Below are 25,415 nucleotides of genomic sequence, written 5' to 3'. Positions count from 1 at the left end.
GCATTCTAACAAGGAGGAGATGGAGCAGTCTAGCAGGTTGTACTCAGGGCCTCTGTCTCAGGCGGCACAGAAGATCCTGGTTGTTCTGCGGGCCCAGAGTGGACATGCAGCCAGACGCAACCACAACTACTTCTACGATCGCAGGCAAAGTCAGTCAGAGCATAGAATATTTTAAGTATGCAGTATATTATAAGTGAAGCCACTAGTGAACAGGTTTCTTGATTTATGTAGATACACTTTCTGTTTCCCAGTTTTAGCCTCTGTGATGAATATTTTCTTCTCAAATTTTGTTTTACATTGTTGAAACCAGTAGAAAATGGTATTGTAGCTCAGTAACATTTTGAATGATTGTAAAATATTTTAGCAAATCTTGCTCTAGAATACTGTATGTAGATGTTATGGAGTTCAGTAATACAACAAAAAAATCTGTGATGAAGCATACCGACTTTATAAATCACAATGACCTACAGTATTGCTTGACAAAACCCACATTTGCTTTAATTGTCAAGCTTGGTTTCAACAACATTAAAGGCATACTATGTAACTTTTCCCTCTTCGGTCCCCCTACAGGTTGTCTCATTGGAACTACAGCTTGCGCGGCTGTAGTTCCAACAACCTGTAGGGGGACCGAAGAGGGAAAAGTTAGATAGAATGCCTTTTAAATCCTGTTTTAGAAGTTACTTAATATATTTAGTTCCCAGAGAGTTTGTTTTCTTCTCTTGTTTTTGTGTGTGTTTGTGTGTGTGTGTGTGTGGTAGAGGAGCAGTATAATGGCAGCCAGAGGGAGCCATGGGCTCAGAGCACCTGGAGCTTGAGTCAGCAAGAGAACAAAGAGAGAGAGACAGACCGGTACGTCGGATGAAGTCAAAACTAAGCGTACATGAAAACTTGCACTAATGTTTAGTTAGAATATCTATTTTATTAATATCTTATTTCTACTGTATTATTTAAAAAAAAAAAAGTATTATTAACCTGAGCAGATTGGTGCAGAAGCCTCTTGGCCAACACAATGGCACAGTAATTGCCAGCCGTTTAGTGCAGTATATTAGTATAAACAAGGGAAAAAAGGATATCTCACTGGATTTTAAACCATTGTATGGGTTGGACTGTTCTGTAATAGACAATAAATGTTTATTACTGTTATATGAGACCTGATTTTATATATTGATGCTATAATATGTTCTAATCCTTAATGTAGTTAATACATCTGTAAAACAGAAAAAGTAAAAGAAATTCCTGTTATGGTCCAGGCCCCAGGTGCCCTCCTTTTCCACTTCTTACAATGACGCCTCCAACCAGTGGCAGAGCTCTCAGATCTCAGCCTGCTATCAGTACTCACAGACACCAGACTGCTCCCTGTCATCCCAGACCTCCTCCTGCTGGGATTCCTCACGTCAAAGGCAGACGTCTCAGACTGAAGGCTATTATCGGTGCTCACAGGTTTATTCCCCAAGAAAGTACTCCGTTCCCCCTGCTTGCCAGTCCAGTCTGGCTCTGTCATTCACTCAGCATGAGAAGATGGCAGCATCTCTCTCCAATAGAGACAAATACACCCTGTCCCTCCAAATACCACAGATACTTTATGAACATCAAGCTACACCATGGAGAAGGTTAGTAGCGAGGAAAATGGGTTTAGTATTTGTTGTTATCAAAGTGTTAATGTACGTATGCACACGCTTGAGAATTTAATATATTCTGAAGTTTTCAGGGGTTAAGAGAATATTTTGTCGCTTTGACATTTCCCCTTTTAAGTACATATATAACTTTAGGTAACATAAATGAAAGCAGTCTGAAGTTTAGCATGTATTAACAATCTGTTGCTTGTTTAGTGAGTGAAAAGCATGCATTATAAATACAGCATACTCTGTCTTCTACTTTCATAGCTCCACTGAAGAAATCAGGCCACCTTTCATCCACAATCTTTCTCCAGACAAGAAGGATCATGATACGGCTTTGTTCCCCCCAACCAATTACCCTAATACCCGTGAAGCTGAGCCTGCTTTGACTTGTCACCAAGTTTCTTCCTGCCTTAAAATAAGTGAAGAGACAGATAATGACACATCAGGTGCACAGAAAGAAAACAGAAATGCAGAGAGCTGGCATATCCCCAGAAAAAAGCTAGACCATGCTGTAGGTTCGGACAGCCAAGCAAAGTGCAAGCTACTACTGTCCAACCCCACTGAAGAGGTTGTCAGTGGAGAAGAAGATGGGGGCATACTATATCACCAGTCAGAGGAAGGGGTTCAGCAAATAGTGGACAGAGGGCAGAAGGAACATAAGGGCTTTGATTATATAGTTAATACACATGAAATCAAAGTTGAACGTTCCTCTAGCATTGAGGATAAAGAGATGCTAGTGGGATGTCTTCTGGGCACTCCAAAAAAGATCTTGGCATCTTCAGAAAGGGGAGATCACAAGTGGGGCCACTGGCAAGCTGAAAGCCCTCAGGTTGTGAGTCAGACTGTGACTGAAACAGCAGAGAAGGACAACACAGAAAACCCACTGGTGCAGTGTGAGGCCACCAAATTATTCCTGGGTGACACCACTGCTGATAACCTGGAGAGAACCACAGAGGAAGGAATAGACGTAATGGAGGTCGGTCTGGAAGTGCAGAGAGAGAGCAGTGCAGGTATTGATTCAAGCACTGAAGATAAAATTGAGACAGAGCAGCAACATTGTTCTGATGTCCAAATAAGAGAAAGCCAGTGTGAGACAGATTATAGAGAGGTCAATGAGTTACCTGGAGGAGACAATGAGCCAGGAGAGAGGGGGAAAGACAGAAATGAGTATGTGATGCCACCTGTGGACAGTGAAAATGGGAGTACATCTACAGGTAGGTGCATGATTGGTGATGCTGTTTTATCTTAGTTTCTATAAAGTGATTCTTATATGTATCTCAAATATTTATATTCCATTTGTCTGGGTCACCGTCATTAGTTTCCAAGTTGTTATAAAATGTAATACTATTGTGCCAGAGAGTAGTTGATGGGGCTGAGATGGTAGAAAAAAATGAATTAATGTCACGTTTTTACCACTGATGAATTTGTGACTAATGTGTAGTTCAACTAGTTAACACTAGAGTGTGCTAGAATACTTGTCTACGTGAAAGCAAAAAAACTGCAAGAGTAAATGCTCTCCAATACAAACTATGACTTTTTGTCGTCAACTAGGCACACTAAGAACCCACTAAGCCATTGGGTCTCTTTAAACATCCCAAGGAGTATTATTGCTACCTATTTAAAGGGGAGAGAGACTCAAAGAATGACTAAAATGCTTTGACTAAAATTGTCGAAGTCGAAATATTAGGGCTGCATTATTTCCTAGAGGAGCAGATTAATTAATGGAACCAGAAAGCATACTACATCATTAAAGTCTATAAAGCTACACTTAAATTCAAGTGCTACAATTCTCGGTTCAGTTCTCTGACTCAAATTAAAATTGTGGGGACTGTTTTTGGTACCAGTTGCTAGCCTAGACAAAACAGTACTGGGGGTGTTAAGCATTTTAAGTTTTGTCAGACTTTTGCCAGTGGCTTTCAGCCATCTTTCTTTTATCGGAGTGGCGATGACAGAGCAGTGCTGAGGACACTCAGCACTGACGAGAGATGTTGTGTGCCAGCTTACATTACAGCCGCAGGAAGGTGGCTTGAGCCTCAGCTGCTGAGACAATGCTGAGTCAACTCACACACACATACACATCTACAAACACAAACTCAACAACATACGCAAACAAGTGTCGTAACAAAAAATGTCAGTTTGATCTTAGCCAGGATATATAGTGTTGACCTTGTCCTGTCACACACTGCTGAGGTCTCACACACACACTGTGTAAGCGCCCATAGGTGCTTAGTCCAACCCATACTTACATAACAGAGCGGGGTCATTGATCTGTCTGAAAAGTGATGATCTGATAGAAATGCTTTTACCTCCTCCCCTCTAGAGGACTCGGGTAGAGAAAGTTGTTCCATGCCACCGTTGTCCCAGAAGTGCAGGGCAAAAAGGTTAGAGTTCAGAGCTCCCTATCTCCTTGGGAACCACCAGCACCATGGCAATATACAAGTGAGTCTCCATAGAGCAAGTCTGTAATATTACCAATACTGTATTACATGACAGCTACATTTTACAATTTTACACAAAGCAAGGTTGCCTTAGATACGTAAATGGATGGACATGAGGCAAAGATCTTGAGTGAAATTCAAAGTTTTATAGTTTTGTCCTTTAAACAAAGTCACCTTTGCTTAGACACTTTAATTGTGGAAAAAAAGTTTCCCTCACTTGCTAAGAGTTGTTTAATGGTCTTTTTATTCCAAAATACTTATTTTTCCCTGTTGTCATCTGTCTCCCACACTTTAATCCCTGTAAGCAGAGGCAACAGTGTGTACAGCAGCAACACACCAAAAAGTCCTGAAATTTAAATAGCTGCTTTCAAAAGGATTAGGCTTCTATTTCCTCGATGCACATAGAAACCAATCTAGCTTTTGTGAAACGGGGTGCTGTCGGCAGTATTGCAGCAAGCTGACAAGTGATAGCTCCTCAATGGGTCGTAAAGCCAAAAAAAATAGTAAGTAGTCCACGTTATATATTGGCAGAAAAGGAGAGAGCAGCAAAGAGGAACAACTATAAAGGGAGGAAGGTGGAGAGATGGAAGGATGATGTGGGACAGTGATAAAGAAGGATGCAGTGAGAGAATTGAAGGGGAGAAAAGTGGGAGAGGCTGGAAGAGAGTTAGAAAGAGGTCTTCACTGTATTGCTACAATAAGCAGGAAGCACCAATCCATTCTCTCTTTCTCTCCCCTCATTCACTCTCTCACACTCTCCTCCACCCAGTACTGGGCTTTGGGCCATGGCTTGCCTCGGTTTTCTATCTATATCCTATAGCACAGCACCCTTGGGGGGTTCATGACTTTGTCAGCAGGAAAAAAAGGGTTGTGTTTACAGCGAAATGAGGAAGACTCTCCTCTGGGAGCTGAATCACAGGAATTCCTACATGCCGAGGCCCACTGCAGTGCTGACATACAGAATTGTGTGCATTCATTAACTCACACATTGTCTTCATACCTAACTTCACATCTCTTACCTAGATTTCAAATAACACGTGCACACGCTCAGATCTTTTGCATGAATAGAGATGGGAGTTAAGGGTATGAATAATGGAGATGTTTTTAAGATGCTGGGGAGGTTACAGGGGGGTGAGGGTGTACTTTTGGGAGATGGGACTCAAATTTCTGTACTTTTGTTTCTCACCTTTTTTCTCATCCTCCCACTTCTCCACTGGCCTCTATGGGATCATAACATTTCTGTTTTGTGTCAATACTGTATCTTACATTTTGGTAATTTAAATGCTTTTTCAATCAGATTAAGCCATATTTATTATTTATTTTTTCTCCATCACTTGCACCCAGGGCATGAAGATAACTTTTTTGACCACCTGCCACAGTGACTTTTTACCAGCCAGTTTTTTTTTTTTGCCTCATAAAAGGTGGAAAACAGGAATTACTGTGTCTCTATGATCCTATCCTATCCTATTGATGGTTTCCTACTCGTGGACATTGCGCTGTCATCACGTGCTGTAGTAGGGGGGCCCGCCTTGATAATCTTGCATAGGGGCCTGGTGTTGGCTTGTTACGCCACTGCATATAAGAGATGAGATGAGTATCAGGAGTAGACTACGCGCACCACAACAAAAAAACACTGGTGAATGAGCACCATAACACATGAGTTGTTGCAAAAAAGTTTACATTTTTTTGTGTAGTTCTTAAAAGTAAAAAAATAAATAAAAAGGAAACTGGGGAGAATAATAATTATTACTATTAATGAATTACTCTGGGCTGAGATTACCTAGGAATCTTACCAAAAAGGCTCAAGATGCTGCAAATGTTGGTATAATATGAAAATGGCTGGTGGATTTAAGACACAAAATAATAATTTATTGAATGAATCAAATATGAACATATCTGCCATTGTCAGTGGCTTGTTGATCTTTACATTGTTAGTTAATTTCCTATCCTGGCCTGGGACACACATTCATACGGTTTAATAAAGTACTTATTGGACTTTAACTTATCATTGCACTTACAATAACGAGCATAGCTGTCCTCAATTTAGGTCAAACTGTACATCTCATTTGCGTTTTTTCCTGCATCCACCGTGTGTGTTTGTGTGTGCGTGTGTCAGTCGCGGGGGAAATAGAGCAACAGCCCCTCCTGCTGCAGACAGCCGACAGATTGAAACAGCAGCCGCTGACTTTAGAGTGCAAAATTGTTCCAGCGTACATTGATGTTACAATGTATACATGATGGCAGGACGGTCTGAAATGTTTTGCACGGTCTTTCGCTGTACGTTTTGTTGGTAAATGTGAGATGTTCGAGTCACACACGTCTCGCCTTCATAACAGAAACAAGGAAATTTTTACCCATTCTCATTCCCATTTGGTCAGTGGCTGCACGTGGGACTGCTGGGATTGTGTGAGTAATGAAAATGCGATAGGGGGCCCCGGCTGTCAATCAATGTTTTCCAGTGATACGGGCCCCTGATTGGACCAGGCCCGTAAGCAACCGAGTACCCTGCTTACCGATAGTTACGCATCTGAATCACTCAATTCTCATTGGCTACCTGCCAATGTGGCAGGTAGATTGACAGTGTTACCTGCCAATTGCAAAATTCACCCGCATTTGGCGGGTGGTCGGGTGTTAATTCCATGCCCTGCTTGCACCCATCCATCACAGGACTTAACATACAGTATGATACTCACTGTGTGACATATTATGTATTACATTACATACAAATTAGGGGTGGTACGGTTCACAAAACCCACGGTTCGGTTCGTATCACGGTTTTAGGGTCACGGTTTTCGGTTCTGTACGGTTCTTGTTATTTTTTTCTTTTAATCTTTAACACTCCAGAAATATACTTCAGCATATGATATATAGCTTAATTATCCACAATGTAGGATACAGTATTAAATAATTATATAGTTATATCATGTAATCATGCACAAACTGAATTTAACTTGACTTTAAGCACATTATTGGGACCATCTCTGAGGAAAGCTAGCTGAGATTTTGATACAGCAAGAGGGAAGACATTGATGATTTCAACATGCTTTTCATTTATTTGGCAGAAAAAGGAGAATGTGTATTGCCACCTACAGGAACTTATGTGCCTTTTTAGCACATGAAGATTGAAATATTACAGAATATCAATTGAAATAACTTGCATTTATCAAACTGCCAACTTCAGTGTACCTCCTACAAAAATGTATCCTTTAAAAGAAAAAGAGAGGAACTCTTAAAGCTCTGTCTTTTGAATAAGTCAGAATACATTAAACATAAAAACAGTTTACATTGTTAGTTAATTTCCTATCCTGGCCTGGGCTGGGACACAGTCATATGGTTTGATAAAGTACTTATTGGACTTATCATTGCACTTACAATAACGAGCGTAGCTGTCAGGTCCTCCTGTATAAGTTTTTTGTCTGTAGCTGTAGCCTACATTTTGTTGGTAACTTATCCACACCTCTTCTTTTGCGCGAAAGGGAAACGCACTGTCTGAGGTCACATACGGGCACCTGATGGGCACGAGGCTACATTGCGCATGCGTCAAACCGTGTGGCACACACACGCTCCGAACCGAGACAAGTGGACCGAGCGGTTCGGATGTTTTTTCATGAACCGTACCACCCCTAATACAAATACAGCAGATATACTTCATACAGTCATATATATGTCCTACACATGTAATCTGTCATATTAGTTCATTGAACCCTTTCAAATCTAATTGCATAGAGTACAAATATTCATCGTCATCCAGCCAAAACAAGCTTTTTTCCCTCTTCATGAAAAATAAATAAGATAAGAAGATCGAGAAGAATAAGATTGAGTGTGAGTAATACCACTTCAGGCAGACAGTCAGACAAACAGCGTCTTGACTGTCTGTGTTTTGTCTGGGACACAGCGCTTACGTCTGATTGGGAGCAGGAGTCCTGTTTTTACATCCTTCCCTTTTCTTTTTCCTGCTTGCTCGGCTTCCCATTTTATTTAATTTGTCTTGCTTACCCACCGGCTCACCTGTTTACTTTCTCAGCTTTCATTCTCTTTCACACATTTCGTATTATCCAACTAGATCTAAACATGAATAATTAGATAAGGCATGCATTGTTCTCTGTGATAATTATGTGTAACTAGAACATTTGATGTGATTCTGCTGACTTTTCTAAACAGATTTGCTGTTATGTATTGATTTTCTATGGAACAAAACTAACACAGATAGTGAGAACGATTGTGTTTATAAGTCTTCTGTCTTCTGATGTTGCAAAATAATTCTAAATCTATTCTTGCCTCTCCTGTTCTCTCTGTTTCCGTTGTCCCTGTCTGACTGCACACTGTTCACCTGGTGTATAGACTGCTAATGGAAATGTCAGAGGGATCAGCTCAACCAAGATACTGGCCTCAACATGCAGTTTTACTGCTGGACAAAACTCCTCAGCACAAGACTTGATCTCAACTACCACAAAACCGAGCAAAAACCTGGGAAACAGCCACCTACCTACATCCCTAACTCATTCATGTCATCCTCCCCTGATCCCCTCCTTCCCCTTAAAGAGGAAGCTTGAAATACTTAAGCAACAATATGCTGACCCTCCTCCTAAAATCTACCTAACCAGACGTTTTCCAAAATGGAAGCCTCCTTATTCCTCTCAAGAAAAGGCTGGGGAAATAGGGGTAAATGAGCTGAAGAGAGCCAAGACCGGGACCTCTATCCCTGAACTTCCAGCTGTAACCCCAAAACCACAGACTGAAGTCAGTCCTTTACATAAAACAGGAAAAGTGTTAGGGGTACATAAAGACCCATATGGCCCAAAGCAAACTCGACAGATCCGGCAGAGTATGGTGGAAGGAAGGTGCCCTGAATCAGCTAGGAATACTTCCAAACAGACCCCATCTTCTGTGACCTGCAAACCACTCAAACGGGCCAAATGTGGGCCTGACCAGGGAATAAATGGGCCAAAGTTATCTCACGAGGAGGCTAATGGTAATGAGCCCCAGAACCAATCCAAAGCTGGCTGTCTGACTGCAGCCCTGATGTCTGATCCTAGAGTAAAGGATTCTGGTAAAATGAACCCAGACGAGAAGATGCAAATGCTTGAGAAGGTGGGAAAGACCAAGGCACTGGTGCTAACCTTGGTGTACCGAGATGGAACAACTCAGTTAGACCTAGAACAGGTAAGCAGAGCTGGTCAATTTTTTGCAGCTGATAAAATTCGGAGACTTGACATCATGATTTGCTAAGTGAAATTTAACAATTTTAAGTGACCGTTTCAGTTTTCCTTTGCATCTGTAAAGGAGAACAGACTCTAGCTTTGCCTTGTGTCAAGTATATGTCCCAGTTGTTAACCAGTAGTGTAGTGTAAACCATTTACTCTTGTGGCTTAGCCGCTTCATTAATTGTTAACTCCCTCTTTGATCCTTGATAAAGAAGCTCACTCAAGCAGTGTGTGGCCTCCTCATACTGATGAAGAACAATCTTGACCGCAGCACACCAGAGGACACGCTCGGGCCAAATGACAGTCTGGTGTACTTAAAACTAGAGCACACACCTGCATGGGCCCAGCAACACAAACACCAGAGCCAGGAGCTCTTTACTAGGTGTGTGTGTGAGTGTGAGTGTGAGAGAGAAGTGAGAGTATATGATGATGTGTGAATTTCAAGTGTACGTTTAGAATACGTCCATTTTTGCTTTTGCATCCATCAAAAAAGTGTCACAGAAGTACATAGGTGTGTGTGTTTCTGTCTGTGTTCCATAGAGATATATTGCTACAGGTGCTATCAAGATCCCAACTGGTGGTGTGCTATAAAGCCAAGGATTTGCTTCGTACAGCTCTGCAGTTTTACAGACGAGACCTTAGCTGGAAACAAGGCAACCCTACCCATATACATGCATAAATGCACATACACACATAGAAACACATCCAGTTCCAATTGTTTACTCTTACTTCAAAACACTACTTTCATCACCCTCATCATTTATCAAGGACTTAAAGGAACACGCCGACTTATTGGGACTTCAGCTTATTCACCGTAACCCCCAGAGTTAGACAAGTCGATACATACCCTTCTCATCTCCGTGCGTACTGTAACGCTATCTGACGCCCCCCGCATTAGCTTAGCCTAGCACAGATCATGCAGGTAACTGGTTCCAACTAGCCGACTGCTCCGAATAAGTGACAAAATAACGCAAACATGTTCCTATTTACATGTTGTGATTTGTATAGTCACAGGGTGTACAAATAAGGTCACATGAGACACAGCCATATTCTAACCGTATACTAAGTGGGAACTATATTCTCAGAAGGTGGAAGCACTGCTACTTGGGCAGAGTGATTAGCGCAACATCGAAAAGCACAGCATGATCTGTGCTAGGCTAAGCTAATGCGGGGGGCGTCAGACAGCGTTACAGCACACACGGAGATGAGAAGGGTATGTATCAACTTGTCTAACTCTGGGGGTTACGGTGAATAAGCTAAAGTCCCAATAAGTCGGCGTGTTCCTTTAAGTCACGTCCTTTGTTGAAGTGATAGTCGAACCAAAATGTATCAAATAATCAAAAACACAATACAGTGGAATGTTTGTAGTTTCATTGTTCACAAACAACAGCAGCTGTAGAAAGCTTGAATTTACAATGAATGACAAGTTAATTACAATGATTTCAGTAATGATAAGTTTTCACAGAAGAAAAGGAACAGCACAGGCACTTGTCAAACCACTTGTGCATCAGACATTTTTAACAAGTTACAATACAAATATGTACACATTTTTATGTTTTATTGATGTGCTGTAATCTCCAAAATGTGGTGCCAATGTCTCATCAGTATGCAGTACAGCATATTGCTTACTGCTCAATATCATACTCTCTCTACAGTGGCAGGCTGCCATATCCAGGACCCACAGGTGTCAGGGTGGCTTCTGGATCCTACAAATCCCTCCTCCTGCTACCCGGACCTTCTCAATAAACACAGCAAAAGACCCCATACAACACCTGCCCTGGGTACCAAAAAGGTTAGTTAAGATGTGAATTTATGGATCCAAGTAGGACAATTCCCTGTTAAGGCATCAGGGTGACCTACAGAACAAATCCTTGGAGCTGGTAGGGGTTTCAGTGTTTTGAAGGACAGCATGATTAATGCTGAGGCACAGTGGTCTAGTGGTCATATGTTGAGGGACACAAGTCATCACTTCACCCCACCAATAGACAGTGGCTGGAATTTACATTTAGAAATCTGTCCTTGAGAGGATAGAGAGGCATTGAAGACAGTTCATATTCCATTTAAGCACTCATTGCCTAGTACTTGGACGGCCGATTCTTCCCTGAACACAAGAAGTAAATCCACATCATATTTTAGAAAGCAAGCTGAGTATGTTCCTCCCCACCTACTCTTTTTTTCTGTTTGTCTCACTCAGGTTTCTCAGGTCATCTCAGGTCTCTATTCACTCTACTGTCTTAACATGAAGCTATGCTTTAAACTACAGGTTAGTTGACGTGCGTGCGCATGTGCACACACACACACACACACACACACACCTGTACATACCGTATACCGACACAAAACACATCACCTGACTGACTTTTTGTGTGTCTAGAGCCAGGGGCTGTGGGAGCTGTACTCTGACATGGAGCTCAGCATGATCTCTGTTTTGGCAGGTGAGTTTTTTTCCCCCAGTAGACAGTAAGCACATATTTGTTTTTTTCACCCTTATGCAGTGCATTTTTCTTGAAGAAATATCCCTGAATAACCAAAATAAAGTGTAAATTGTAACACATTTGTGTTAGGTTACATTGGAAGCATGCAGTATTGGCTGGTTTTTGTTTCATACTTTATGTTTAGGCTGTGACTAAGAGACAATATTGCATTACTAAACATATTGTCAATGCTCTAATTCAATCAATAGAGCTGCATACATATTGTTTTACACGGCCCGTTCTTTTCAAATTAACCTTTAAAACCGGTTTCTGAATATATTATAGTAGTAGCCAGAATTACTGTATCAGCTCCTGTGGAGCAGTAAATACTTGTGTTGTTTCAGCCATGGAGAGCCATCACATCCATGTGGACAAAGAAGCTCTTAAGAGAACTTCAGACCTGCTGGGGGTAAGGCAGAAAGTCAACAACCTTTGTGGTACATTCAATACCATAATGTTATTAATGAATACAGCAGAACAGTTTGTCCAGAAGACACAAGTTTTTTATTTTGCTGCTGGCAGGATAGATAAACTTATCTCTCACGGCCAGGAGTCATCAACATTTGCCTCATGGCTGATGTTAATGTCCCACCAGACATTCTGCTCAGTGTGTTTAAAGATAGACAGGCAAATTGTAAGTAATTCAATTCACCTCTGTTTCACTGCCTTGTTTTAAAGGTGCCATAGGTAAGACTTCTTTCTGTCATATTTGCTGAAACTGACCCTATGTTCCAGTAGAACTGCATGAAGCAGGTAATTTAAAAACAAATCTGGCTCCTCTGGTACCACCTACAGCCTGTAGTGCGATTTGCAAAACTCCACCGCTCCCTTTTCAGATGCACCAATCAGGGCCAGGGGGGGTGTCTAACTGCATGTCAGTCACTGCTCAGGCTCACATATTCATTCTCCCTTGTGGGGGGAGGGGCATAGGAGACCATTTTGGGCTTTAGCGGAAAGGGGGGAGGGACTGAGAAATTGTCGAATTTCAAATGTTTTGGCTAAGTCCTGTATTCTTCGCAATCCTACCTACAGCACCTTTAAGTAAAATACTGCAGCAACCCCGAGCTGCCCCACTGTAACTGTAGTTCAAAAAACATCTTAAAAATACATTAATAACTCCCAGTAGCTTAGGCCTGGTGGGGGGAGACTTAGGCCCGGTGGGCCACCAGGCTTGCAATACACTGGGGGAAACCCTGCATAACCCCCACCTCATAAAACATTACATACATCTGTGGATGAAAGATATAAATAGTCAGAACAGAATAAAGTGACTTTAAAATACAGTGTTGGTTAATGCAAGCTTTAGAAAAGTGCTGGTACAGAACTGGGGAGCCAGTTAATAATTGGATGGTTCTGCAGGAAGTGCTGTTGATGAGGATGTCTTGGTTTTGATGGACCTGAGTCTTTTTCCAGAGGGGAGAGTATTTAAGAGAGGGTTGGCGTGAACTCCTGTAGTATTTTTAGACCCATGCGCTGAATGCGGGTCTTGTAGATGTCAGAGATGGGGATGAGTTTGTTGCTGATGAAACAAACAAGTATAAAAAAAGACTTGTTGTTCCCATTCATTTTTTTGGTGGTAGGGACTTTTAGATAAAAGTGGGTCAATGCTTTAGCTAGTATAACAGTATTCTATGTATATTTCTTAAAAAGAAAATGAGACAGACTTTAAAAAAATGGATCTTGAGACAATTAGAATGTTCTACACCAAAAAAGGACATTGTAAGGGTTTTAAAAGTGGTACCTTTCTAAGTCAGAAATAACTATTATTAATTTCTTTTAATTTCAGTGAGTTTGTATAGAAATAACCCTAAGTTATTAAGGCGAATCCTAAAAGGCATTATGCAATGAATAAGGAAAATGTGTCGGAGTCTTATGTAACAGCTTCCATGTGTTTATATCAAACAAACATAATGGAGTCGCTCCCCTGGAAACTTCATTTTGGTGCTGGCCTTTGTGTAGGTGTGATGTTCAGGGTCAGCTCACATTTGTACTGCATCATTCTTAGCTGATTGCATTTAAGACCGGCTGCTGAACCACAGTGCGGTAAACAGCTGCTGTATTGATACAAATGGAAGCCAAACAGTGGGAGGATATGAGAAACAGGAGAGATCTCTGGAAAAAAAACTCAAGAGCCTGAGAAGGAAAGAAAAATATAATTTCTCTTTTTCTTCTTCTGGGTAGGATTAGTCATGTGGTGGGTGGACATCCTCTGAGGACCTGTCCTGTTTGCATGCAGATAAAAACCAATTCTGGAGACCATATTTGAGAGTGATTATGGACACACAAAGACTGACATACAGATGTTGTGGACACATGCATGCTCAGGAATACACGTTCCTATTCAGTGTTCAGGCAGTCATAGACAAACACACACTCGCAAACCCAATTACAACTGCTTGCAAGTGCCAGCAGGGGTGTTGTGTAAAGATAGTCTTTTCGTATCTTGCTGGCTGTTACTATAAATAGGATGGAGTCTATCTTCTTCCTTTAGGAAGCTGTGCTGCAGGAAGGAGCATCACTGTCTGCCCCTGCCAACGTACACAAACATATACTGAAGCACTGAAGTTTTTTTGTGTGTGTGTGTGTGTGTGTGTGTGTGTGTGTGTGTGTGTGTGTGTGTGTTTTTGTAATGTGTGCCTGTAAGCGCATGTCCCCACTCTGTCTTGTTGGATTTCCTTGTATTGGGAGCTGTCAAGTTCACCTGTCTGAACACCAAGCAGAGGACCCCTCCTGTCTGTCAGCTTGCATCTTACAAACACACTCACATGCTCTTTTGTCTTTTCAGTCATCATTAATAAAATTCAGTTTGACAAAAATGTCAGTTAATAAACACTCATTTAACATACGGTCTATGTTTTTCAGACATCACTATTCAGATCAGATAGACATCCTTCTGTAAACAACTATCACGTCAGGACCAAACTGAAATGTCCACATTTTGATGCAATGATTAATCCTAAATATTGCCCTACAATATTAGATTCCTGCCATACCGTGGGTGGGTGCAACACTAAGGGGCTAGCATCCAATATAGATAAGGCAGTCTGGAGCCTGCTCTGGGCTAAGACAGAGAGAGAGAAGTACATATTTTGGTACATGCCTGCCAGCTCCTCCACTTTCTCTCTCTTTATATCCGTCTTGTCTCTCCACCCTCCTCTCTTTCATTGCTCTTTCTGCCATTGTTGCTTCTCCCGCCTCTGCCCATCATCTTGTCTAGTTCTTTCTGTAACAGTCTCACTCCTCTGACTGATGTATGTTTGTTTCAAATGCCATTTTCTATCAAGGTCCAGCCACAGCACTCCCTGCTGTTGCCTAGTCTTCACCTATTCCCGCCACAGTTTTCTCATCTTCTCAAATGTTTCCTCTTATTCTTATCCCACCTACCCACTCAAGTATTTGCATCACATTTCAACTTATTTTGAACCCTTTTATTTTCTTCTTTCTGTCTGTGTTCTCATTTCGTCACTCCACCTCACCTTCTCCCCTCCCTTTTGTTTATCTATACTTGCCCCTGTTTCTCTCTCTCCCTCATTTTCTAGTTTGCCTGTCAAGTTGTTAAGCAGTGTTTTCTACTTCAGTCAGACTTGTTATGAGCTGCTGGTGTGTGGGTGTCACACCAGTAGTAAAAAACTAAAATGTTCATGTTTAGGATGTATTTTGAATGAGCAGGAATTATTTTAACTTCTGTCTGTTACACTTAGCTTCTCTGCCTTCCTTTTTCATCTTCATATGCTTTTGTAAAGTGCCTCTACCTTTCACTCTCCTCTATCAGTCTCTTTTCCCTTTTTTCCTCATGAGCATTTTTTATTCCTATCTTTCTTGCCTTTTATACTTCATCACAGCCTCTCCTTTCTCTCTCCCTTTATTTTGATCATGCTTTCTTTTCCCCTGTCCCTCCTTTTACGAGTTTTCATCCCTTCACTTCCTCTCTCTCACTGAGTTTATCATGCTGTCTGTGTTGCCCATCCTGAGAGACAAAGTTCATTCTGTATTTGACTGGATTATCACAGCAGTCATTAAATAAACCCTGTCTGGCTCTCTGTGTGTGTGTTAAGGACTTAGTGTGTGGCAGAATGTGTGTGTGTGTGTGTGTGTGTGTGTGTGTGTGTGTGTGTGTTTTTGTAGTTTGCATCTGTATGTTCTTGTACAGTATATACATATGGATTTGTTTTTTCCTAATTTGTGTATGTTTGTCTGTGTGTGTGTGTGTGTGTGTGTGTGATCCTAATGAGCTTGCTGTGTGACTGATGTGTGCATTAGACAGATTAACAGAGTGATTTGCCTTTGGCCATTGAAAGGAAGGAGAAACTAGACAAGTTCTGTCTTGCACATATTAACAGTTCTCGCCTCAAATAACTTCAGTCACTCCTGCAATAAACGGGTTCAACTTTATCTGATTCCTGGTCTGTGTTCTATGTTTGGGTTCACTTAACCAACAACTCTTAATAAGTTGAGATGTAGAAAACAGGGCAATAATTTGTCTTTATTTTTTAAATGAACTACTATGTAACATGTCAGAAATGATCATGTGTTAAACCCCTTGATGGTCCCTATGGTCCACTAATGTTCATGCATAACAACACATTGTCAGTTAGTACTAATACTGCAATTAGTATTTGTTGTAAGCTCCTCTGAGTAATATTGGTTCAGTAACTAAATGATGTTTACTGTATGACCTTTAAATAGTAAGTAAGTAAGTAAGTACTGTTACCTTGGCTTAAACAAAATATTTGCAAATACTACACGACCCAAGTCTTACCTTGATCTTCTCTTCCCTCCCCCCTCTGACTCTTTCTTTCCTCTTGTTTTGTCTCTGTCTTTCTCTCTCGCTGTCTCTCTCTGTCAGGCTAAGATGAAGCAGTTGGAGCAGGAGGCCCACCGAGCAGCTGGACAAATATTCCTGGTCACCAGCAACACTCAACTACGAACAGTGTGTACCTTAACGTGTACATCTGTGTGTTGTATGCATGTGTATGTATGCTTTTGCTTATAATAAGTATGACCTTTCCATACTGTATGTATGCACACTATCTGTGTACTTTTCTGTGTTATGCGTGTATGTTTCAATGTTATGGATTCGTGGATATTGTGGATTTACAATGTTTGAAGGTCCTGTTCGAGAAGCTGTGCCTCCATAAGCGCTGTGAGAACAAGAAACTTCCCAAGACTATCAACAAACAACAGCAGTCAACATCAGAAGCTGCAGTACGGCACACACAGGCACACACACAGATATGTCGATTTAATCAGTTTAATCTAAGAAAAACCAGCTCAATCTTTTTTGAAGTTTCATTATGTGCACTGACAAGTTCATACTGATGAATCCAGAGACACGCACACATCAGACAGGCACGCCATCTTTCTCTCTTCTGTCTTTTTTGTTGCAGTTGTTGCAGCTTCAGGACCTGCACCCTCTGCCAAAGATCATTCTAGAGTACAGACAGGTCAGTCATGTTCTCTGCTCCTGTTTATTCATGTGCCATAATTGTCAAAAACATTGTTTAGCAAAGGGTTTGCTTTTCTTATTAAAGTCTGAAGCAGAACGGGTATTTTGCCACCAAAATCAAATGTTAAGGTTGGAGTTAGATAGTGTATTTTATAAACAATCCATTTAGGAGGAATTATTTTTAGCTCTGCCTTTTGAGGGCTTACATAAAGTATATGGATATGGAAGTATGAAATAGAGCATCTCAAAGTATAAACGTTGGTTTTCTATTAACAACTGTCTGCATTGTAACCCCCAGGTTCACAAAATCAAGTCCACTTTTGTTGATGGGATTCTCTCATGCATGATGAGCAAGGTGAGCCTACAGGCAGTTACTGTATAAAGACAAATTGTCCATGTATGTAAACCTAATAATGGTACACACACTCACCAAGTAGAATGTCTTACAAACAAGATCTTTCACAACTGTGTAACCCCCTTTTTGTTCACTCTGAGTTAATGCATTTTCTAGACTTCTCTCCTTGAGGCTGGAATAACTTAACAAAAAAGTAAAAACAAGAGTTGAGAGAATGCTGCAGGCTCTGCCTTATTGCACTAGAACAGTGCTTATATGCTACTAGACAAACCCGGGTTGTTCCTCTTCACCTTCAAAGGTGCTGCTGGTGTAAATGTCACAATCATTATTCTGCTGTACTTAGTACTACAATTGAAAACCACAGCGTAATGCTGTAGGCTATTCATATTTGTTTAGCACAGCTACAGCATAGGTACATACTGCAACCTCTAAAGGTGTGATAGCACTACCTTTACAGCAGAGAGCACTCACGGGCCTGGATGCTGCTGCTGTAGTAACTAATAGTGAAACATCTTCCTGGTCTCTTCAAGCTGTTGGTCTTGTTTACTGCCACTGCTTTACTGAATTGGCAAAGAAAAGATGAAGCTCTGTGTCTGACTGCCCCTCCACATGGGGCTCTGTATGGGAGTAGCAGCTTGTGTTTGTCAATATGTGCTTACTCAACTCTGCAAATGAGTCTGTCTTGCTGTGTCTAAAGCCATTTTGGCTTCTGATGGTGGTGATTCATTTGGTGGTCTTTTGGACAGAGCGGGCAACAGTCCCAGCTAGAGAAGGGTGCTGTTGACAAAAACAAATGTGATTTGTTTTTACTCATAACCCAGATATGAAGCATGTGGTGGTATTTAGGTGAATGAGTATTAGTGGTTTTATATCATGGAATCTATACAGGAAGACAGTATACTGTTTTTCTCAGTATGGTCTCTGAGAAAAACAAAATCTGCAAACTAAGTGAATATGATGGCCAAGCAAGTAAAAGCTTGCACTGTAAATTTCCTTCAACTAGAAAAAAGCAATAATTAAGGTCTACCATGTCTGCCAATGAATCTAGTCTCATATCACCTATCATATCTCCTAGCTGTTCTTCTAGCAACAAGCAACATACTGATATGTCATTTATGTTGGGGTTACATCACTAAACAGCAGCCCTGAGCACAATATCGCTGCATTTCCTGCAAATAAACTGGCACTACAGTCTACAAACAGCTTGTTCAAATTGGGCATCAATCATTCATATGTCATTGTTGATGCTTGTCGGTCCAAAGGCAGAATTGGAGGGAAGATGGCAATGAGCATCACAGCTGTTGTTTTCAAGCTGCGTTGGATAGGAATCGGCTATATAGAAACATTACTGATAGCTGACTCGTTGAAACGTGTATATCATGTGATGAAAGTATGTAATTGTGGTTTGCAAAGTTGTTGCCTCTAAAAGTTGATGTCATAACATGTTGGATTTTATTCAATTTCCCTTATCTGACTCTCTTTGCATCTCTGTCTTTCTCAACAACACATCAGAACTACGTTTCCTCTACGTGGTACCAGACAAGTTCGGTGACAGGGAGAGTCTCAGCCAAGCACCCAGTAAGTATGACCTGACTGCCTTTCCTACACATCTCTCTCTGTCTTCATCTGTTTTTCTTTGATCAGGGTTGTTAAGTGGCTGCTATAGGCTTGAGCTACTCCTGCTTGTTTTTCAACAGGACAACAGTGTTAAGTCACCAGAGCTATCCATGGTGCTGAACATCAGGCTGTGTGGAAAGTAGGTGCTGTTTGCTGTGCTGCCGGCATGTCATGAACCTGTTCATGTCTGCAATACTCGCATCAAACTCTCAATACTGGAAACGGAAGGACCTGAGTGTCTGTGTTGGTTAAAATTAGGCAAGTTAATGGCATGTGGGATACATACGAAGCTGCAATTTCTTTGGGATGTCCAGAGGCGGAGAAACGTGTGTGTGTGTGTGTGTGTGTGTGTGTGTGTGTGGAAGGGGAGCTTTAGTATTTTGACAGTAGCTTTGCATAGTTTTTGGTGTCAATATTAGGTATCTTTAAATGTACAGTGTTTCAGAAAGCGTTTAAAACAACATTTAGACCATCAGAAAATACACAACAATCAATTTTAACCAATAGCTTTTTGATGGCAGAGGCATTGTGGGATTTATCTATTTTACATTCAAATTGAGAATTTATTTTCATAAAGAATAACTAAAACATGAAATTAATTCATGAATTTATCACCAAAAATAAAGTTTTATTGTCAGAAGTACATTCAGTAATCTATGAAATGCAGACACAACGTGCTGAAGAATACATATATAAAAAAACAGACCTTTCTCTCTCTCTCTCTCTCTCTCTCCCCCCCCTCAGTATGGTGTGGTCGATAGCTCATTTCAACATTACCTAGCTGTCAGGGTCCAGTGGTTCTGTCACTGAGCACTGCTCTGACACACACATACGTAACCGTGGAGACATTGAACTTTTCTAATCTCTCTAAGCGATTTGCAGCTGTGTGTGTGAGCTACACATTGAATTGATTGTACGGTCACGGAGTGATTTATGTGACTGTTGGTCAGCTGCAATTTAACACAGCTCTGCTCTAACACAGTTCTGGGATTTGGTTGAGCTTCCTATTAAGTGTGTTGATGCTTCTTTCTGGTTGTGTATTTGGTGCGTTTCATGCCTATGTTGTGCTATAACTTGTTCCCAACGAAAGTGTTAAAGAACACAAAATTGCAATCAGGAATATTAGCTGATTCAGCTCCATGCTCATTGTTTGATTTTTTATAGCTTTAAGAAGTGTTTTGTTACGGGGCGTTTAACACTTTAAGCACAAGCTTAGACTTGACTTCATAAATCACCATTACTAATCATCAGTAAGGGATCCAACCAGTTTGACAGCAATTCTACATATAGAATGGTTAAAAAAAACTAGAAATAATGAATAAAGTTATTTAAATGTTCAGTTTAGTTCGTGACAGAGCATGGAGACAAACTCTGCTGCTTCATTGATTAGACTGAGAAGATCAGAAAGAGACAGTAGGGAGAATAGTCAACTCCCTCTAGACTTTTTTCTTATTATTATTCCATGTGTATAACATGTCACTTCCCACTGCTTTGAAGGGGGGAACGCTGTTTATAGTTCTGCGTTAAGGAAAAATAGGTAGCTGTCCTGCCGCTCACTAGCCTGGCTCCGCCCTCCTACGTACTTCCGCTCAATTAAATGAAATGTACGAGAGTCTGGTAGGACCAGGCTACCCGCTCACAACTCTGCACACACATACAGTTCATATACACACACGCATATTCAAATGAGGAGTGCTGCAGAGGGGTTTAGCTTTCATCTGTTGTGGGTTCAATTGAGGTGAAGCCACACTGCAGTAACAAAGGGGTGCCTGGATTAAAGCATGGCAGCCATAAACTGGTGCTGAGTTTAAAGCGCTGCAAGAAGTGAGTCTCTCAGTGGAGGGAAGTGGAGCTTTGCCTCATCTGTTTTTACCTGCTAGAAGAAAATATATCAGCTTTCTCTCAAGTCTATTTTTCCTCCCCTTCTCTACATGATACTTTATTCCTGCCCATTCTTATTTTCTTTTCCTCTCATTAACATCCTAAATAGTGTAGCAGTGAAACCAAAGAGGACAGATAAGATTTAACATCCTCTTGGCTCATTTCTCTCTCTCCTCTGCCTTCTTCCTGACTGTTTGTAGCACCAAAGCTGAAACAATATTCATATTGCCGGGTCCTTGATGCAGCCCTATATCGTGTGCTCTCTCTCTTTCTCCATGCACTGTTCAGCTTGCACCTGAGTCTTTTATGGTGTTCCAAGATTTATATACATTCATGCCACGCACAAATGCATGAAAGTCACTCACTCCTGCAAAAAAAACAACATACAGACTGTTCTGTCAGTTTTGGGTTTATGTCAAACCATTGTTTCTTTTGTAGTGTCAAAGGGTGAAGTGCAGTGGGTTTGACTCTAAATGGTGACTTCTTTTAATCTTTTAATTTTTTGTGTACCTTCTCCTACAGCAAGACTCAAAATCTCTAAAATTCAACTGAGGGATTTTACCTATAGATTGTGCACATTTACCACTCTTATCATGATTTACTTATTGCCTAGGTTACAATCATATGGTACAATGTTTACTCTAGACAGATCACGTTTTTCTAATTTTGTGTAGGACAAATATTTGATATGGCAATATGTAAGAACACTGCTTTATTGCATTATTGATGTAAAGTTGTGTGTGTTTTGTATTATGATTGTGCAGCTGTGTCTGTTATTAGGGCTTGTCAAACTCTGTATTTAGTTATTAAATGTTTTGCAGTTACAGAAAGTCTTCCCAAGGCTGATCTAAGCACTTTACTGAAGTGTGTGCCATGTTCTCTGCTGACTCCCTGGCAGTGTTGAATACATTCTGGTGCATACACACAGGCATAAACTTATCTTATTTTATTTACCAACGTGGGAGATAGAAAAGGGAGAAAGGGTGTGATATTGCGAGAATCCAGCTGCCGTGCAAAGTAAATAGTTAAGTGCAAGAATATGATATTCATGAAAACAATTGGACTGCAGCACATAATTAATCATAGACAGAAGTCTCTTTTTTCCTCAGTAATTCATTCATTTGGACAGTAACCTAAATTAAAAATGATGCTGACATTTGGGTCACAGATTCTTACTGGCTACATTAAATTGCCATAGACAGTGCTCCTAGAGTCCCATATCTGCTCCAGTACTGTATATCAATCAGCCATGGCCACTATTAGATAAACTGACCTTTTTTCAACACTGCTATCAGGAGCAATCTTAGAGTTCAGAGGGACAGCGACTGATGGCAGGGAGCTGCTTCCACCCTGGGTCTTAGTGCCTTCTAGTTAGTCACCCTACTCCCAACTAATGGATAGGCCGGCTGTGGGTTTTGCAGCCATGTTCTGATCTCTCTCTCTTCATGCTGAGCAGATGGATTTTGGCGGGTGTGTTTGGTTGTGGTTGCAGTGTGAATGGAGATAATTTCCCAGTGTTAAATGTGGGCATACAGACATGCATGTGTGTTTGTATGTGTGCATGTGTTCCATGTCGAGTCAATAAATTGGTGCAGTGTGATTATATTACCCCACACCAGCACAGTGATTCAGTCGTCCCCATCTGTTTAACATGGCAGTACTCCTCTGAGGCTCTCACCCTCTCTCTCTGTGGGCCAGATTTATGTTTATGACAGCACAGGGAAATTTGCAGTGTGTCTTTCATTCAATTTGCGCTCACAATCTGTGTGTAATTAGAGCCAGATGCACTGATGTAGCAGTGTGAAAAAAAGAATTGGCATGCAGATTTATAATGCTAGGTCAGGACAATACTAGCAACTAATACATGGTTCTATATGTAGACCCTTTATTTAGTCATAGACAATTAGCACCTGAGATTACCTTCTAGGTCCATTTTGTTTGTGAAAGAGGGAATTTATTTAAGCTCAGTATGGTCTAAACATTCATTATGCCACCCTGCTGCTAAAAAGTAAACAGAGATGGAGAGCTGGTACTATACCCAACAGGAAGCATAGTGATTGAATAATTGAATGCAAAAACTGTTGGACCAGCAGCAGTCACTCATTATGACACATGCATAATCCTACCCTTTCACAATGAATACTTTAAGTTAGGGGTCTCCAATGTTTTTTAGGCCAGGCACCCCTTAGCTGAAAGAGAGATGGAGTAGGGACCCCCTACTACTGTACATATACTGTATCAAATTCAGTTACATGTTAAACTTGGCAGGATGGATGAAAATTAATGGATATTAATATATTATGTATGCATCATGTTTTAATGTGGAAGGCACAGTGAATCATTAAGCTTAACTGTATATGGCTACCATAGTGGCTACTTTATCTATAGTAAACTTATCTTCAATGTGTACATTACATGTATTTTTTCACAGATAGGCCAATTTATATTTGCTGAATTGATATTATTGTATATTTTCAGACATATTTTAATTTTTGAATAAATAAACTTTCAAAAAAATATGTTTTAACATAATTTGTCGGCCCCCCTGCACTAACTCCGAGGACCCCCTAGGGGTCACAGACCCCCTATTCAATATCTTTGCTTTAAGTGATTGTTTAATTATCTACAAATGAAATAGCATTAACCAAGCCTTCATTAATATTTCAACCAAAGCTAATCTAAAAACATGAAATCCCTGGGTTAACCATGCTAACAGGCGGTTTGGCAACATGTCTCATTGTCAGGCTCTTGTGGGTTCCGTGCAGACCCGCTGCACGTTCATTTTCAGGCCATTGTGAACCCATATTAGGCCATAAGTGGGGCATTAAAACGAACAAACACCAGGTTGTTATGTAGAATAAGGAACGGTGCTGTGGAAAGACAACACGAAAAACAAGCGCAATTGCATGATTAAGTGGCCCATTAAAAGTCAATGAGCCCAGGAGAGGAAAACACAAGCATGTGTGTTGGTGTGTTTGGCAGTCAATTGCTCAAGCATATTTTCAAGTAGCGTGTGTGTTTTGTGTTTGACAGCGTAGGAATATTTATGTTGTCTGTGTTTTTATGTGTGCAACAAAGGGTAATACACCAGCATTTGTGTCAGCTCTGTAATTCAAACATGTTGATGTAATTAGGGGAGGAACAACATCGGCCGCCATTTAATGGAGCCCGTCCTGTGCCAGTGCTCATGTGTATCTGTTTGTGTGTGTCTGTGCATTTTAATGTGCCATACACACTGTGTAAGCGCTTGCTTGCTGTCTGTGTCTTGAACTCTTATATTTGTTTGAGTTTTACACATTTAGAGGACAAAATTAATTAAATACAAGGAAATTAGTGTGAATTTGTGTGTGTACTCTAACCAGGCTCTCGCAGTCTTCCTCACACAGTGTCCACTAATGAACTGGTTCTCTGTTCCTCATGTCACAGTAAGGGTGATAACGTCTTAGACCACACACACCTACAGTGTGTGTGGTCTAAGTCATTATTGTAATAGTCATTACCATATATTGCATTTTAAGTTGCATATGTTGGACAGACAGCATGCATGTGTTGCTTCTGTACATACATATTGTGCTTTTCTCTATTTTGTTTTCCACTGCGAATAGTACCCCCTCAGTGTACGCGGGATTTTCAGCTGATCGCCTTAGCGCAGCCGCATGAAACGGCAGTGACATCATCTTCAACAAAGATGTCTGCACTTCGTCAATTGTACGCCGTAGTTTTGCTGGCTGTAATTTTTCAAAATCTTGGGTGAGGTGAATAAACAATCTGCGGGCGCTATTGCCGGTACCTTGGCTATATAAAAATGGCGGGTTTGTGCAGGATGTCCCATGTCATGCTAGTGACAGTTCTCTCCGACCAATCAGTTGTTTGCAGTGTTTTGATTCCGCCTTCTAGTATCGGCTCAGTTTGCTTTGAACCTCAACAGAGTTGGTTCCAAAAAAAGTACCATGTACTATCCACAACTTTTGATAAGAGTCGAGGTTGAGTAGAGTTGTGCAGTACCATGCAGTGGAAATGCGGCAATAGATTATTAAGCAACATTTTATCAGTCTGTGGTTACATTTCTGATCACTACTTCATTTCATTGGCACAGACAGATGGTGTAAAAGTGCTTGTGTAACTGCAATCTGCGTGTGTGTGTGTGTGTGTATTGACATTGATCCTGCACACGTTGTGTGTACATTGAGGTTACTATGTATATTGACCGGTGCTGAGGAGAGTGATTGTGATTGTGATTGTGTGTGTGTGTGTGTGTGTGTGTGTGTGTGTGTGTGTGTGTGTGTGTGTGTGTGTGTGTGTGGCGTGCGTGCGTGCGTGCTGTGCGTGCGTGCGTGCGTGCGTGCGTGCGGCGTGCGTGCGTGCGTGCGTGCGTGCGCGT

The 25,415-nt window shown here is 41.0% G+C and overlaps 1 protein-coding gene across 1 annotated transcript in view; it reads left to right on the top strand.

The window, feature by feature from the left end:
* Positions 1–19: 19 nt before the first annotated feature.
* The window catches only part of poln (polymerase (DNA directed) nu), a 51,777-nt gene continuing 26,381 nt past the window's right edge, over positions 20–25,415 (top strand). The window contains exons 1-15 of the mRNA XM_078276619.1: positions 20–144; positions 1,251–1,610; positions 1,884–2,833; positions 8,700–9,220; positions 9,474–9,643; positions 9,802–9,914; positions 10,917–11,053; positions 11,456–11,524; positions 11,636–11,696; positions 12,080–12,144; positions 16,582–16,665; positions 16,845–16,940; positions 17,123–17,179; positions 17,480–17,536; positions 19,049–19,114. Coding sequence (XP_078132745.1) covers positions 20–144; positions 1,251–1,610; positions 1,884–2,833; positions 8,700–9,220; positions 9,474–9,643; positions 9,802–9,914; positions 10,917–11,053; positions 11,456–11,524; positions 11,636–11,696; positions 12,080–12,144; positions 16,582–16,665; positions 16,845–16,940; positions 17,123–17,179; positions 17,480–17,536; positions 19,049–19,114 — 2,931 coding nt within the window. The remainder of the gene's footprint in view (positions 145–1,250; positions 1,611–1,883; positions 2,834–8,699; positions 9,221–9,473; positions 9,644–9,801; positions 9,915–10,916; positions 11,054–11,455; positions 11,525–11,635; positions 11,697–12,079; positions 12,145–16,581; positions 16,666–16,844; positions 16,941–17,122; positions 17,180–17,479; positions 17,537–19,048; positions 19,115–25,415) is intronic.

The sequence above is a fragment of the Sander vitreus genome, chromosome 19 (assembly GCF_031162955.1).
Source record: "Sander vitreus isolate 19-12246 chromosome 19, sanVit1, whole genome shotgun sequence".
NCBI classification, from domain to species: Eukaryota; Metazoa; Chordata; class Actinopteri; order Perciformes; family Percidae; genus Sander; species Sander vitreus.
Note: the sequence above shows the minus strand (reverse complement) of the source record. Positions and strands in the feature narration are given on the sequence as shown.